The sequence below is a fragment of the Struthio camelus genome, unplaced genomic scaffold (genome assembly GCF_040807025.1).
Source record: "Struthio camelus isolate bStrCam1 unplaced genomic scaffold, bStrCam1.hap1 HAP1_SCAFFOLD_87, whole genome shotgun sequence".
Lineage (NCBI taxonomy): Eukaryota > Metazoa > Chordata > Aves > Struthioniformes > Struthionidae > Struthio > Struthio camelus.
In genome coordinates, this window is record NW_027182724.1 from 158,086 (window position 1) to 174,278 (window position 16,193).

The 16,193-nt window shown below is 67.0% G+C and overlaps 1 protein-coding gene across 1 annotated transcript; it reads left to right on the forward strand.

The window, feature by feature from the left end:
* The first annotated feature begins 836 nt into the window (after positions 1-836).
* ATP1B2 (ATPase Na+/K+ transporting subunit beta 2) lies at positions 837-14,699 on the forward strand. Its single transcript, XM_068929519.1, has 7 exons — positions 837-1,108; positions 3,425-3,553; positions 6,135-6,239; positions 9,050-9,258; positions 10,635-10,691; positions 13,192-13,290; positions 14,333-14,699. Exons 1-7 carry the CDS (start codon positions 997-999, stop codon positions 14,495-14,497), a joined length of 876 nt encoding a protein of 291 aa, XP_068785620.1. The 5' UTR covers positions 837-996; the 3' UTR covers positions 14,498-14,699.
* Positions 14,700-16,193: the final 1,494 nt, after the last annotated feature.

Below are 16,193 nucleotides of genomic sequence, written 5' to 3' on the forward strand. Positions count from 1 at the left end.
ACGAGCAGGCGAAGAGAGACGGGGGCCCAAGGGCGCCCGGGCGGCGGGGACACGGGACGGGGCGACACGGCGCACGCCCCAGGCCACGCCGCGCACACGCGTCGCACACGCACACGCCCCGGGGCTCATGGCACGCACACGCTCGTTGCACGTTGCACACGCCTGTTGGGTGCAGGCTGCGTGATGCACGCGCACTGCACACACACACGTGTTGCGTGTTGCACGCCCACACGCCCCGCGCACATTGCACGCACACGCTTGTTGCATGTTGCGTGCACGCACACACCATGGTCGTTGCACACACACGCGTGTTGCGTGTTGCACGCCCACCTTCCCCGTGCACATTGCACGCACACGCTTGTTGCACGTTGCATGCACGCACACACCTGAACGTTGCCCACACACACTTGTGTTGCACGCTTACTCACCCTGCACACATTGCACACACACGCTTGCTGCATGTTGCACGCACACACCTGAACGTTGCACGCACGCGCTTGTGTGTTGCACGCTTACCCACCCCGCACACATTGCACGCACACGCGTGTTGCGGGTTGCACGCCCACCCTCCCCGCGCCCATTGCACGCGCGCACTTGTTGCACGTTGCACCCCCCGCCCCGTTCACGCCGCCCCTTGCACGCTCCCCCCGCCCCCCACCCCCGCAACGCTCCCTCCGCGCGCGGCCCCTTTAAGACCCCCCCCTCCACCCCAACCCTCTCAATGGGGGCTGTGGGAACGGCGGCGGCCTCGCCCCCCTCGTTAGCATAAGGGGCGTGGCGCCGAGGCCATATAAGGCGGCGGCGGCGGCGGCGGCGGCGGCGGCAGGGGTGGGGGGGGGCGCTGCGGCGGCGACTCCGCGTCGCGGGTTCGAGTCCCGGGGCCGGCGGCGGCGGCTGCACCGGGAGCGGCGGCTGCACCGGGGGCGGCGGCGGCTGCACCGGGGGGGGCGGCGGCTGCACCGGGGGGGGCCCGGCCCGACCCGACCCGGTCCGGCCATGGCTCGGGACAAGCAGAAGCGGAGCTGCGGGCAGGTGCTGGCCGAGTGGCGAGCCTTCGTGTGGGACCCGCGCAGCCGCCAGGTCCTGGGTCGCACCGCCACCAGCTGGGGTAGGGTCCGCACCCCCCCCCTCCCCTTCACCCCCCCCTCCGGGTGCTATAGGGGCTCCCCCTATAGGGATGCAATGGGGGCACCCTGGTCAGGCTGCAGGAGGGATTGTAGGAACCAACCCCCCCCCCCCCCAAGCTCCCATCTATAGGGATGCAATGGGGGGCAGGGGGTTGCATAGGGGAGCCCCAAGGGGAGGGGGGCGATGGGGAGCTTGCATAGGGGCTCCCCCTATAGGGGGGCAATGGGAGGACCCCCCCCAATGCAAGTTGGGGACCTCCCCCCCCGTCTGGCTGCAGGAGGAGAAGGTTGCATCGGGGACCCCCCCCAATGCAATAGGGGTTTCTAGAGGGACCCCCCCATGGGAATGCAATAGGGGTTTCTATAGGGGCTCTCTCTATAGGGTTGCAGTGGGGAGCTATATAAGGCCCCCCCCATAGCAGTGCAAGTGGAGGATCCCCCCCCCCCAGGGTATCCAATTGGGGGACCCCTGTATGGCTGCAAAGGGGGGGGGTCGCATAGGGGACCCCCTCCATAGGGGTGCAATGAGGATTTGCATAGGGGATTCCCCCCCCCATATAGGTGCAATGGGAGGTGATTGCATAAAGACCCCCCCCCAGTTTGAATGAATGGGGGGGGTGGTTGCATAGAGACCCCCCCCATATGGGTGCCTGGGGAGGGGGTTGCATAGGGACCCCTGTATATAGGTGCAAGGGGGGGTGTCACATAGGGACCCCCCCCCCAGGGTGCAACAGAGAGAGTTGCATAGGGTCCCCCCCCATATGGGGCAATTTGGGAGCGGGGGGGGGGCTGCATAGGGTGCAACTGGGGGGGGTGAGATTGCATAGGGCCCCCCCATATGGGGCAATCCAGGGGAGGGGGCTGCATATCACCCCCCCATAAGGGCCAATGAGGGGGTGCATAGATGTCCTCCTATATAGGGCAATCGGGGGGGGGAGGTTGCATAGGGCCCCCCCAGGGTGCAAGTGGGGGGGGTTCCCTATAGGGAGGGCATGAACCCCTCCGAAGGGGCCTTGGGGGGGGCAGTTTGGGGGTCCCGGGGGGGATTTTGCCCCCCCCGATCTGTCGCACGCCACCACCAGAAGTAGGTCACGGCCGGGGGGGGGACGGACAGACATGGACCCCCCCCCCCCCCGCATGGCCAGGGGCCCCCTCCCACCGTGGGGACCCCCCCCCGATTTGGGGACAGATGGCCGGGGGACCCCCCCCCCCTCCGCGGGGACAGATGGACACGGAGGGGGGAGGGAGAAGGGGGATTGGGGGGGTCCAGGGAGGGGCTGGGGGGGATTTGAGGGGCCCCAGGGGGGATTTAGGGGTCTGGGAGGGTCTCAGGGGGGATTTATGGGGGCTCAGGGGATTTGGGGGGGTCCAAGGAGCGGCTGGGGGGGATTTGAGGGGTCCCAGGGGGGATTTGAGGGGGGCTCAGAGGGGCTTGGGGGGGACTTGGGGGATCCCAGGAGGGATTTGGGGGTCCCAAGTGGGATTGGGGGCACTCAGAGGTGTTTGGGGGGGTCCAGAGAGGGGCTGGGGGGCATTTGAGGGGTCCCAGGGGGGATTTAGGAGGGATTTGGGGGTCACGGGGGGATTTGGGAGGGTCTCGGCTGGATTTTGGGGGTCCAGGGAGGAGTTTTGGGGTCCGGGGAAGGTCTGAGGGGGGTTTCAGGGGGGATTTGGGGGGTCCAGGGAAGGATTTGGGGGGGATTTAGGGGTCCAGGAAAGGTCCTAGGTGCATTTGGGAGGGGTTTGGGGGGGGTCCAGTGGGGTTTGGGGGGATTTGGGGGGGGTGTCAGGGCAGTTTTGGGGGTATTTGAGGTGTTTGGGGCAGTTTCGGGGGCATTAGGGGGTCTCGGGGCAGGTGGGGGCAGCTTGGGAGGGGTTGGTGATTTGGGGGCTGTTTTGGGGCGATTTGGGGCATTTTAGGGGCTCCAGGGACAGTTCTGGGGATATTGGGGGCTGCGGGGGGGGGGTCAATTTTGGGGTGATTTGGAGGGTTTGGGGGTGTAGTTGGGGGGATCTCCAGGAGGGTTGGGGGGTGCCGGCTTCAGTTTTGGGGTGATTTGGGCAGTTTGGAGGGAGCAGTTTGGGGCATCTGGGGGGTTTTGGGGGTGGGGGTCTCAAGGGGGGGAGTTAGGGGGGTCTCTGGGATGGATTTGGGGTGAATTGGGGGGGGGTTCACTGTTCCGAGGTGGCTTCCAGGGCTTTTAGAGGTGCCGGACTGGGTTTTGGGGTGATTTGAGGGGTTCTGGGGGGTCTCGGCCGCCCCCCCAGCGACCCCCCCCTCAAATCCCCCCCCCCAGGCCTGATCCTGCTCTTCTACCTGCTCTTCTACGGCTTCCTGGCGGGGCTCTTCGCCCTCACCATGTGGGTGCTGCTGCAGACCGTGGACCCCCACGTGCCCAAGTACCAGGACCGCCTGGCCACCCCCGGTACGCTCGCACGAGGGCTCGCACGAGGGCTTGCACGAGGACCGCCTCGCACGGGGACGGGGTAGCACGGGGGGGGTGACTGCTGCAGACCGTGGACCCCCACGTGCCCAAGTACCAGGACCGCCTGGCCACCCCCGGTACGCTCGCACGAGGGCTCGCACGAGGGCTTGCACGGGGACCGCCTCGCACGGGGACGGGATAGCACGGGGGGGGTGACTGCTGCAGACCGTGGACCGCCCACGTGCCCAAGTACCAGGACCGCCTGGCCACCCCCGGTACGCTCGCACGAGGGCTCGCACGAGGGCTTGCACGAGGACCGCCTCGCACGGGGACGGGGTAGCACGGGGGGGGTGACTGCTGCAGACCGTGGACCCCCACGTGCCCAAGTACCAGGACCGCCTGGCCACCCCCGGTACACTCGCACGAGGGCTTGCACGAGGACCGTCTTGCACGGGGATGGGGTAGCACGGGGGGGGTGACTGCTGCAGACCGTGGACCCCCACGTGCCCAAGTACCAGGACCACCTGGCCACCCCCGGTACGCTCACACGAGGGTGCCTTGCACGAGGGCTCACACGAGGACTTGCACGAGGGCCGCCTTGCACAGGGACAGGGTGGTGCAGGGGGGGTGACTGCTGCAGACCGTGGACCCCCACGTGCCCAAGTACCAGGACCGCCTGGCCACGCTCGCACGAGGGTGCCTTGCACGAGGGCTCGCACGAGGACTCGCACGAGGACCATCTCGCACGGGGTGACAGGGCCGTGGCCGCCTCGCAAGCCCCAGTGCGTTCCCCAAGGGGCTCGCACGAGGGCCCCTTGCACGGCTGCTGCGCTGGTGCCTTGCACGCCTGTCAGGCGTCGCACAGCTGCCGCGCGGCTGTTGCCTGCCTGGGGCCCGCGGCGGCCCGGCTGTTGGGAATCGGGGGGCTGTTGAGCGGCGCGGCTGTTGCACCTCGTGGGACGGTTGGGTGCTTGGCTGTTGCACGGCGCTTGTGCGTCACAAGGGGCGGCCGCGCGAGGGTGCACCAGGGCCGGGCGAAGCCGCTCGGGGGCCGTGCGAGGCGCGTGCGAGGGTCATACGAGGACCGTGCAAGAGGTGCAGGAGCCGTGCGAGGTGGGCCGTGATGTGCGGGGGCCGTGCGAGGGGTGCAGGGGCCGTGCAAAGGCCGTGACGTGCGAGGGGAGCCGAGCCGTGCAGGGGCCACGCAAGGGGTGCAGGAGCCGTGTGAGGGGCACAGGGGCCGTGCGAGGTGGTGGTGCAGGGGGTGCAGGAGCCGTGCGAGGGCCGTGCAAGGTGGCCGTGCGAGGGGCGCAGGAGCCGTGCGAGGTGGCCGGGTTGTGCAGGGTCTGTGCGAGGGGTGCAGGGGGTGCAGGGGCCGTGCGAGGGGGCCGTGCAAGGGGCGCAGGGTCCGTGCGAGGGGTGCAGGGGGCGCAGGGGCCAGGTGAGGGGGCCGTGCAAGGGGCGCAGGGTCCGTGCGAGGGGCGCAGGGGCCGCGCGAGGGGGCTGTGCAAGGGGCGCAGGGGGTGCAGGGGCCGTGACACACGAGGGCTGTGCGAGGTGGCCGCGCAAGGGCTATGCGAGGGGTGCAGGAGCCGTGCGAGGTGGCCGTGCAAGGGGTGCAGGGGGCACAGGGGCCGTGCAAGGGGTGGCCGGGCCATGCGAGGGCCGTGCGAGGGGCGCAGGGTCCGTGCGAGGGGTCCGTGTGAGGGGTGGCCGGGCCGTGCGAGGGGGCCATGCAAGGGGTCCGTGCGAGGGGCGTGGGGTCCATGCGAGGGGTCCGTGAGAGGGGCGTGGAGTCCGTGCAAGGGGGCCGTGCAAGGGGTGTGGGGTCCATGCGAGGGGCGCAGGGTCCGTGCGAGGGGTCCGTGTGAGGGGTCCGTGCGAGGGTCCGTGCAAGGGGCGCATGGTCCGTGCAAGGGGCCCGTGTGAGGGGCGCAGGGTCCGTGCGAGGGGTCCGTGTGAGGGGCGCAGGGTCCGTGCAAGGGTCCGTGCGAGGGGCGTGGGGTCCATGCGAGGGGCCTGTGCGAGGGGCGCAGGGTCTGTGCGAGGGGCGTGGGGTCCGTGCAAGGGGCGCGGGGTCCGTGCGAGGGGCGCAGGGTCCGTGCAAGGGTCCGTGCGAGGGGCACAGGGTCCGTGCAAGGGGCGCAGGGTCCGTGCGAGGGGGTCCGTGCGAGGGGCGTGGGGTCCGTGCGAGGGGCACAGGGTCCGTGCAAGGGTCCGTGCGAGGGGCGTGGGGTCCGTGCGAGGGGTCCGTGCGAGGGGTCCGTGTGAGGGGCGCAGGGTCCGTGCAAGGGTCCGTGCGAGGGGCGTGGGGTCCATGCGAGGGGTCCGTGTGAGGGGCATGGGGTCCGTGCAAGGGGCGTGGGGTCCGTGCAAGGGGCGTGGGGTCCGTGCGAGGGTCCGTGCGAGGGGCACAGGGTCCGTGCGAGGGGCGCAGGGTCCGTGCGAGGGTCCGTGCGAGGGGCACGGGGTCCGTGCGAGGGGCGCGGGGTCCGTGCGAGGGTCCGTGCGAGGGGCGTGGGGTCCGTGCGAGGGGCGCGGGGTCCGTGCGAGGGGCCCGTGACGCGGGGGGGCCGCGCAGGGATGATGATCCGGCCCCGCACGGAGACGCTCGACGTCGCCTTCAACGTGAGCGCGGCCGAGACCTGGCAGCACTACGTGCGCCTCCTGCACGACTTCCTCGAGCGTGAGTGCTGGGGGCGCTGGGGGGCGCTGGGGGGCACTGGGGGGCGCTGGGGGGCACTGGGCAGGTGCAGGGCTGCACTGGGGGGCACAGGGCTGCACTGGGGTGCACTGGGAGGGTGCTGGGGGGCACTGGGGGTGCACTGGGCTGCACTGGGGTGCACTGGGCAGGTGCAAGGCTGCACTGGGGGTGCACTGGGGGGCACTGGGCAGGTGCAGGGCTGCACTGGGGGGCACAGGGCTGCACTGGGGTGCACTGGGAGGGTGCTGGGGGGCACTGGGGGTGCACTGGGCTGCACTGGGGTGCATTGGGCAGGTGCAAGGCTGCACTGGGGGGCACTGGGGGGCACTGGGGGGCACTGGGCAGGTGCAAGGCTGCACTGGGGGGTGCACTGGGGGGCACTGGGGGGCACTGGGCAGGTGCAGGGCTGCACTGGGGGGCACAGGGCTGCACTGGGGGGCACTGGGCAGGTGCAGGGCTGCACTGGGGGGCACAGGGCTGCACTGGGGGGCACTGGGCAGGTGCAGGGCTGCACTGGGCTGCACTGGGGGTGCACTGGGTGGGTGCAGGGCTGCACTGGGGTGCACAGGGCTGCACTGGGGGGCACTGGGGGTGCACAGGGCTGCACTGGGGGGCACAGGGTGTCACTGGGGGGTACTGGGAGGGTACAAGGCTGCACTGGGAGTGCACTGGGGGGTACTGGGAGGGTACAGGGCTGCACTGGGGTGCACTGGGGGTGCACTGAGCTGCACTGGGGGGCACTGGGAGTGCACAGGGCTGCACTGGGGGTGCACTGGGTGGGTGCAAGGCTGCACTGGGGGATGCACAGGGCTGCACTGGGGTGCATTGGGTGGGTGCAGGGCTGCACTGGGGGGGCACTGGGGTGCACAGGGCTGCACTGGGGGGCACTGGGAGGGTGCAAGGCTGCACTGGGGGGCACTGGGGGTGCACTGGGTGGGTGCAAGGCTGCACTGGGGGATGCACAGGGCTGCACTGGGGTGCATTGGGTGGGTGCAGGGCTGCACTGGGGGGCACTGGGCAGGTGCAAGGCTGCACTGGGGGTGCACTGGGGGTGCACTGGGGGTGCACTGGGCAGGTGCAGGGCTGCACTGGGGGGCACTGGGGGTGCACTGGGGGGCACTGGGGGGCACTGGGTGGGTGAAGGGCTGCACTGGGGGGCACTGGGGGGCACAGGGCTGCATTGGGGGGCACTGGGAGGGTGCAAGGCTGCACTGGGTGACACTGGGGGTGCACAGGGCTGCAGTGGGGTGCACTGGGGGGTACTGGGCTGCACTGGGGGTACACTGGGCAGGTGCAAGGCTGCACAGGGCAGCACTGGGGCTGCACAGGGCTGCACAGGGGATGCACTGGGGTGCACAGGGTGGCACTGGGGGCATTGGGTGGGTGCAAGACTGCACTGGGGGGCACTGGGGGTGCACAGGGCTGCACTGGGGGGCACTGGGAGGGTGCAAGGCTGCCCTGGGGGGCACTGGGGGTGCACAGGGCTGCACTGGGGGTGCACTGGGTGGGTGAAGGGCTGCACTGGGGGGCACAGGGCTGCATTGGGGGGCACTGGGAGGGTGCAGGGCTGCACTGGGCTGCACTGGGGGTGCACTGGGTGGGTGCAGGGCTGCACTGGGGTGCACAGGGCTGCACTGGGGGGCACTGGGGGTGCACAGGGCTGCACTGGGGGGCACAGGGTGTCACTGGGGGGTACTGGGAGGGTACAAGGCTGCACTGGGAGTGCACTGGGGGGTACTGGGAGGGTACAGGGCTGCACTGGGGTGCACTGGGGGTGCACTGGGCTGCACTGGGGGGCACTGGGGGTGCACAGAGCTGCACTGGGGGGCACTGGGGGTGCACTGGGGGGCACTGGGCGGGTGCAAGGCTGCACTGGGGGATGCACTGGCTGGGTGCAGGACTGCACTGGGGGGCACTGGGAGTGCACAGGGCTGCACTGGGGGTGCACTGGGTGGGTGCAAGGCTGCACTGGGGGATGCACAGGGCTGCACTGGGGTGCATTGGGTGGGTGCAGGGCTGCACTGGGGGGGCACTGGGGTGCACAGGGCTGCACTGGGGGGCACTGGGAGGGTGCAAGGCTGCACTGGGGGGCACTGGGGGTGCACTGGGTGGGTGCAAGGCTGCACTGGGGGATGCACAGGGCTGCACTGGGGTGCATTGGGTGGGTGCAGGGCTGCACTGGGGGGCACTGGGCAGGTGCAAGGCTGCACTGGGCTGCACTGGGGGTGCACTGGGTGGGTGCAAGGCTGCACTGGGGGATGCACAGGGCTGCACTGGGGTGCATTGGGTGGGTGCAGGGCTGCACTGGGGGGGCACTGGGGTGCACAGGGCTGCACTGGGGGGCACTGGGAGGGTGCAAGGCTGCCCTGGGGGGCACTGGGGGTGCACAGGGCTGCACTGGGGGTGCACTGGGTGGGTGAAGGGCTGCACTGGGGGGCACAGGGCTGCATTGGGGGGCACTGGGAGGGTGCAAGGCTGCACAGGGCAGCACTGGGGCTGCACAGGGGATGCACTGGGGTGCACAGGGTGGCACTGGGGGCACTGGGAGGGTGCAAGACTGCACTGGGGGGCACTGGGGGATGCACTGGGCTGCACGGGGGATGTACGGGGGGCTGCACAGGGGGCTGCACGGGGGGCTGCACAGGGGGATGCACAGGGGGATGCACTGGGCTGCACAGGGGGATGCACTGGGCTGCACGGGAGGCTGCACTGGGCTGCACTGGGAGGCACCAGCCGGCGTGGGGGACTGACAGCGCCGGGTGTTTTTTTTTTGGGGGGGGGGGGGGGAGCAGCCTACAACGACAGCGTGCAGGCGGCGCGCAACGCGGCCTGCCGGCCGGGCCGCTACAACGAGCAGCCGGACGACGGCGTGCCCAACGTGCCCAAGCGGGCCTGCCGCTTCGCCCGCTCCGCCCTGGGGCCCTGCGCCGGGCTGGGCCCCCCCGGCGGCGCCTACGGCTACGCCGCCGGCCGCCCCTGCGTCCTGCTCAAGGTCAACCGGGTGAGCTGCGGGGGGGGCCGGGCACTGGGAGCACTGGGGCGTTGCATGGTGCGGTGCATTGCAATGCACTGGGAGCACTGGGCCGTTGCATGGGGTAATGCATTGCAATGCACTGGGAGCACTGGGGTGTTGCATGGTGCGGTGCATTGCAATGCACTGGGAGCACTGGGGCGTTGCATGGGGTAATGCGTTGCAATGCACTGGGAGCACTGGGGCGTTGCATGGTGTGGTGCATTGCAATGCACTGGGAGCACCGGGACGTTGCATGGTGCGGTGCATTGCAATGCACTGGGAGCACCGGGGTGTTGCATGGGGTAATGCATTGCAATGCACTGGGAGCACTGGGGCGTTGCATGGGGTAACGCATTGCAATGCACTGGGAGCACTGGGGTGTTGCATGGTGTGATGTGTTGCAATGCACTGGGAGCACTGGGGTGTTGCATGGGGTAACGCATTGCAATGCACTGGGAGCACTGGGCCGTTGCATGGGGTAATGCGTTGCAATGCACTGGGAGCACTGGGGTGTTGCATGGGGTAACGCATTGCAATGCACTGGGAGCACTGGGGCGTTGCATGGTGCAATGTGTTGCAATGCACTGGGAGCACTGGGGCGTTGCATGGTGCGGTGCATTGCAATGCACTGGGAGCACTGGGGCGTTGCATGGTGCAATGTGTTGCAATGTACTGGGAGCACTGGGGCGTTGCATGGGGTAACGCATTGCAATGCACTGGGAGCACTGGGCCGTTGCATGGTGCGATGTGTTGCAATGCACTGGGAGCACTGGGGTGTTGCATGGTGCGGTGCATTGCAATGCACTGGGAGCACTGGGGCGTTGCATGGTGCAATGTGTTGCAATGCACTGGGAGCACTGGGGCGTTGCATGGTGCGGTGCATTGCAATGCACTGGGAGCACTGGGGTGTTGCATGGTGCAATGTGTTGCAATGTACTGGGAGCACTGGGGCGTTGCATGGGGTAACGCATTGCAATGCACTGGGAGCACTGGGCCGTTGCATGGTGCGATGTGTTGCAATGCACTGGGAGCACTGGGGTGTTGCATGGTGCGGTGCATTGCAATGCACTGGGAGCACTGGGGCGTTGCATGGTGCAATGTGTTGCAATGCACTGGGAGCACTGGGGCGTTGCATGGTGCGATGTGTTGCAATGCACTGGGAGCACTGGGGCGTTGCATGGGGTAATGCATTGCAATGCACTGGGAGCACTGGGGCGTTGCATGGTGCGGTGCATTGCAATGCACTGGGAGCACTGAGCGCACTGGTGCGTTGCAGGGTGCAGTGCACTGGGAGCACTGGTCACACTGGTGGCCCACCCCCAGCACCCGCTAACCCCCGTCCCCCCCCTTACCCCCCCCCCCAGGTCATCAACTACTTCCCGGGGGAGAATAAGAGCATCAACGTGATCTGCGCCGCCAAGGTGACCCCAGGTCCCCCCCCCCCGTGTCCCCCCCGTGTCCGTGTCCCCCCCCGTGTCCGTGTCCCCCCGTGTCCCCCACTAACTCTCTGTCTCTCACCCCCCAGCGGCCCCGGGCCAAAGGCGACCCGGTAAGGGGCAAATTTGGGGTGTCCCCCCCCCCCGGGGTAACACTGGGGTGTCCCCCCCAGGGGTGACATTGGGGTGTCCCCCCCCTTGGGGTGGCATTTGGGGTCCCCTGTAGGTGACATGGGGCTCCCACCCCTAGGGGTAGATTTGGGGTCCCCCCCCAGGGGGACGCTTTGGGGCAGATTTGGGGTCCCCCCCCATAACCCACCTTGGGGGTGCGGGGGGGTGGGGGTGGTGCTGGTGATCCCAAAACCTGCCGGATTCCCCCCAAAATCTCTGCTGGGTCCCAAATTTCTGCTCTGCCCCCAAAACCTGCTGGATTCTCCCCAAAAATCTGCTGGGTCCCAAATTTCTGCTCTGCCCCCAAAACCTGCTGGATTCTCCCCAAAAATCTGCTGGGTCCCAAATTTCTGCTCTGCCCCCAAAACCTGCCGGATTCTCCCCAAAATCTCTGCTGGGTCCCAAATTTCTGCTCTGCCCCCAAAACCTGCTGGATTCTCCCCAAAAATCTGCTGGGTCCCAAATTTCTGCTCTGCCCCCAAAACCTGCTGGATTCTCCCCAAAAATCTGCTGGGTCCCAAATTTCTGCTCTGTTCCCAAAAGCTGCCGGATTCCCCCCAAAATCTCTGCTGGGTCCCGAATTCCTGCTCTGCCCCCAAAACCTGCCAGATTCCCCCCAAAATCTCTGCTGGGTCCCAAATTTCTGCTCTGTTCCCAAAACCTGCTGGATTCCCCCCAAAATCTCTGCTGGGTCCCAAAACCTTCTGATTTGCCCCCAAAAACTAGATGCCGCTGTGTTCCCCTGTCCCAGCTGTGTCCCCGTGTCCCCCCCGTGTCCCTGCGATGTCCCTGTGTCCCCCTGTCCCCATCCCCCCGTGTCCCCCCCGTGTCCCCCCATGTCCCCGTGTCCCTGTGATGTCCCCGTGTCCCCCTGTCCCCATCCCCCCCGTGTCCCCCCCGTGTCCCTGCGATGTCCCCGTGTCCCCCTGTCCCCATCCCCCCCGTGTCCCCCGTGTCCCCTCTGTCCCCCCCCGTGTCCCCGTTGACTTTGTCTCTCTTTCTCCCGCGCGGCCCCGGGGCCCAGGGAGAGACGGCCGCCAGCGTAAGGGGGACTGGGATGGACTGGGAGGGGGACTGGGGTGGACTGGGGACACCGGGGGCACTGGGAGCAGGACTGGGATGGACTGGGAGGGGGACTGGGGTGGACTGGGGATACCAGAGAGCACTGGGAGTGGGACTAGGGGGGACTGGGATGGACTGGGAGGGGGACTGGGGTGGACTGGGGACACCGGGGGCACTGGGAGTGGGACTTGGGGGAACTGGGATGGATTGTGAGTAGGACTGGGATGGACCGGGGACACCAGGGAGCACTGGGAGTGGGACTTGGGGGAACTGGGATGGATTGGGAGCAGGACTGGGATGGACCGGGGGCACTGGGAGCAGGACTGGGATGGACTGGGAGGGGGACTGGGGTGGACTGGGGACACCGGGGGCACTGGGAGCAGGACTTGGGGGAACTGGGATGGACTGGGAGTGGGACTGGGATGGAGCGGGGACACCAGGGGGCACTGGGATGGACTGGGAATGGGACTGGGGACATCAAGGCGGGGGACTAGGATGGACTGGGAGGGGGAACTGGGATGGACTGGGAACACTGGGGGGCCTGGGAGCGGGAATACCCCAGGGTGGGGGATGCCCTTGGGGGGTATTTGGGGAGCCCGGGGGTATTTGGGGGCATCTGGGAGGGTATTGGGGGTCTTGGGGGGGTACTGGGGGTATTTCAGGGTATACGAGTACTTTGGGGGTACCTGGGAGTATTGGGGGGTACTAGCGGGTATTTTGGGGCTCTGGGGGGTATCTGGTGGTATTTTGGGGGTCTTGGGGGGTCTTTGGGGGTATCGGGGGTTCCTGGGGATATTTGGGGGTATTTTGGGGTTCTGGGGGTATTCAGTGGGTATTTGGTGGTATTTTGGGGGTCTTGGGGGGTAGTGGGGGGGTTCCTGGGGATATTTGGTGGTATTTTGGGGTACTAGGGGGTATTTTGGGGTTCTAGGGGTATTCGGTGGGTATTTGGTGGTATTTGGGGGGGGACTAGAAGTTATTTTGGGGTTCTGGGGGTACCTAGGGGGTATTTGGGGGGGATACTATGGCATATTTTGGGGTTCTGGGGGTACTGGGGGTATTTGGGGGGGATACTATGGCATATTTTGGGGTTCTGGGGGTACCAGGGGGTATTTGGGGGGGTACTATGGCATATTTTGGGGTTCTGGGGGTACCTGGGGTATTTGGGGGGTACTAGGAGTTATTTTGGGGTCCTGGGGGGGTACCTGGGGGAGTTTGGGGGTGCCGGGGCCGGGCTGACGGGTGCCCGCAGCGGGAGGAGGACGCGGCGCGTCTGGGGGAACTGGCCATGTTCCCCCCCAACGGCACCATCGACCTCATGTACTTCCCCTACTACGGCAAGAGAGTGCACGTGAGCCGGACGCCTGGGCCCCTCGCGCGCCTGGGTCCTGTGGTTGGGGGCACCTGGATGCCTGGGTCCCTTGGGGCTTGGGGCGTTTCCTGGACGCCTGGGTCCCAAATTGGGTGGGGGTTGGGGTGTTGCCTGGCCACCTGGGTCTCTTGGTTGGGTTGAGGGTGGTGGTGGTGGTGATGGTGGTGGGATGTCTCCTACCTTCCTAGGTCCCTTGGTTGGGTTGAGGGTGGTGGTGGTGATGGGGTGTCTCCTGGCCTCCTAGGTCCCTTGGTTGGGTTGAGGGTGGTGGTGGTGATGATGGGGCGTCTCCTGGCCCCCTAGGTCCCTTGGTTGGGTTGAGGGTGGTGGTGGTGGTGGGATGTCTCCTACCTTCCTAGGTCCCTTGGTTGGGTTGAAGGTGGTGGTGGTGATGAGATGTTTCCTAGCCTCCTAGGTCCCTTGGTTGGGTTGAGGGTGGTGGTGGTGATGATGGGGCGTCTCCTGGCCCCCTAGGTCCCTTGGTTGGGTTGAAGGCGGTGATGGGGTGTCTCCTGGCCTCCTAGGTCCCTTGGTTGGGTTGAGGGTGGTGGTGATGGTGATGGGGTGTCTCCTGGCCTCCTAGGTCCTTTGGTTGGGTTGAGGGTGGTGGTGGTGATGATGGGGTGTCTCCTGGCCCCCTAGGTCCCTTGGTTGGGTTGAAGGCGGTGATGGGGTGTCTCCTGGCCTCCTAGGTCCCTTGGTTGGGTTGAGGGTGGTGGTGATGGTGATGGGGTGTCTCCTGGCCTCCTAGGTCCTTTGGTTGGGTTGAGGGTGGTGGTGGTGATGATGGGGTGTCTCCTGGCCCCCTAGGTCCCTTGGTTGGGTTGAGGGTGGTGGTGGTGGTGATGGGGTGTCTCCTGGCCCCCTAGGTCCCTTGGTTGGGTTGAGGGTGGTGGTGGTGGTGATGGGGCGTCTCCTACCTTCCTGGGTCCCTTGGTTGGGTTGGGTTGAGGGTGGTGAGGTGTCTCCCAGCTTCCCGGGTCCCCGATGCTACGTCCGTCCGTCCGTCCTTCCGTCCCAGGTGAACTACACGCAGCCGGTGGTGGCGGTGCAGTTCCTCAACGCCACGGCCAACGAGGACCACCACGTCGAGTGCCGCCTCAACGCCGCGGGGCTGCGGGCCGACGACGAGCGCGACAAGTTCGCGGGCCGGGTGGCCTTCCGCCTCCGCATCAACCGCGACTGACCCCTCTCCGTCCCGTCCGTTTGTCCCCCCCCCAGCACCACGGCGCCGCTCGTCAACCCCTTAATGAAGCCCCCTGCCCCTCCCCGTAGCACCCGCAAACCCCCTTTCCCGGCCTCTGCCATCGATTCGGGTCTAATTCCCCCCTTTTCCGCCCCGTTCCCGATGGTCCTAATATAATAATAATAAATGTACATAGATATTTTTTATATATATATATCTTAAAAGTTCGGGAAGGCCCAGGTCTGGCTCGCCCTTCCCCCCACCCTTCCGCCTTTCCCCAATATGGCGGCGTTGGCCCTTCCCACCCCAAATATGTCCGTCTGTCCCCAGAACGACAATCTGGTGCTCGGTTTGGTGGCGAGGGCTTGGGGGTTTTTTAGCAATTTTTGGGGGTAGGTTGTGGGAGGTAGGGTGAAGGGCCAAGATGGCTGCCGGGTGGCTTGCCAAGATGGCTGTCATGGGGTTGGGGGGGGAGTGGATGTCAGGAGTAAGATGGTGCTGGGGAGGCCAAGATGGCTGCTGTGGTGGCGCTTGTTCAAGAGAGCTGTGTTGGTAAGGTCAAGATGGCCACCATAGCTATGGTGGATCACGGTGGCCATGAAGGTGGGCCAAGATGGCCGCCGTCGCTATGGGAGATCAAGGTGGCCAGTGGCCATGAAGGTGGGCCAAGATGGCCGCCGTCGCTATGGGAGATCAAGGTGGCCAGTGGCCATGAAGGTGGGCCAAGATGGCCGCCGTCGCTATGGGAGATCAAGGTGGCCAGTGGCCATGAAGGTGGGCCAAGATGGCCGCCGTCGCTATGGGAGATCAAGGTGGCCAGTGGCCATGAAGGTGGGCCAAGATGGCCGCCGTCGCTATGGGAGATCAAGGTGGCCAGTGGCCATGAAGGTGGGCCAAGATGGCCGCCGTCGCTATGGGAGATCAAGGTGGCCAGTGGCCATGAAGGTGGGCCAAGATGGCCACCAGCACCGCAGCACCCCCCAAGGGGTGGCCAAGATGGCGGCTGTGCCTCGGCAGCCATCTTGGCTCCCTCCCCCCATTGCCTCCTGTAGGGGCTGGTGGCCATCTTGGGCCGCCATCTTGGGTGCTCCCGTTGCCCCTGGCGACTCGTGGTTGGGGCTTGGGCAGCCATCTTGGATCCCCTGACCCTGGCGGCCATCTTGGGCCCCCCTCCAGTGGTGGTGGCCATCTTGGAAGCGGCCATCTTGGAACCCCCCCCTTCACCCCTCCCCCACTAACAGCCCCCTTCTGCTCAGTTGTCCCCCCTCCCCCAACGCAGGGCGCCTGCCCCCATTTTGGGGGAAATCGGGTGGATTTTTGGGTCCACAGGAGGCAAATTTGGGCAGCTTTGGGGGGGGGGGAAAACCAACTTGTGGGGTTTTTTTGGGTGGAAATGCCGCTGTTTTGGCTTCGTTTCCGTCCCGGACTCCTGGGTCCCCTGGGTGGGGGAGGGGAGGGCTGGACCAAGGGCCCCCGGACGCCTGGGTCCCCGGAGGCCGGTTGGGGGGGGAGGGGGGCGCCCGGACGCCTGGGCTCTCTCCAGGGGGGTGGTAATTAGGCCACGGTGGGGGGGGTTGCTAATGAGGCTAACGAGTTCGTTAGGAGGAAGAGGCCGGGCCGGGTGCCCGGACGCCTGGGCTCCTTCCTCCTCCCCCCCCACCCCAACCTTGGCAGAAGGGGCCCAGGCGTCCGGGGG

What these genes read in the sequence shown, in the direction of transcription:
- ATP1B2 (XM_068929519.1), top strand. Translation starts at nt 997, where the DNA reads ATGGCTCGGGACAAGCAGAAGCGGAGCTGCGGGCAGGTGCTGGCCGAG. An exon ending in TCCTGCTCAAGGTCAACCGG is followed by an intron (nt 9,259 to 10,634) that starts GTGAGCTGCGGG and finishes CCCCCCCCCCAG; the next exon opens with GTCATCAACTACTTCCCGGG. An exon ending in ACGTGATCTGCGCCGCCAAG is followed by an intron (nt 10,692 to 13,191) that starts GTGACCCCAGGT and finishes GGGTGCCCGCAG; the next exon opens with CGGGAGGAGGACGCGGCGCG.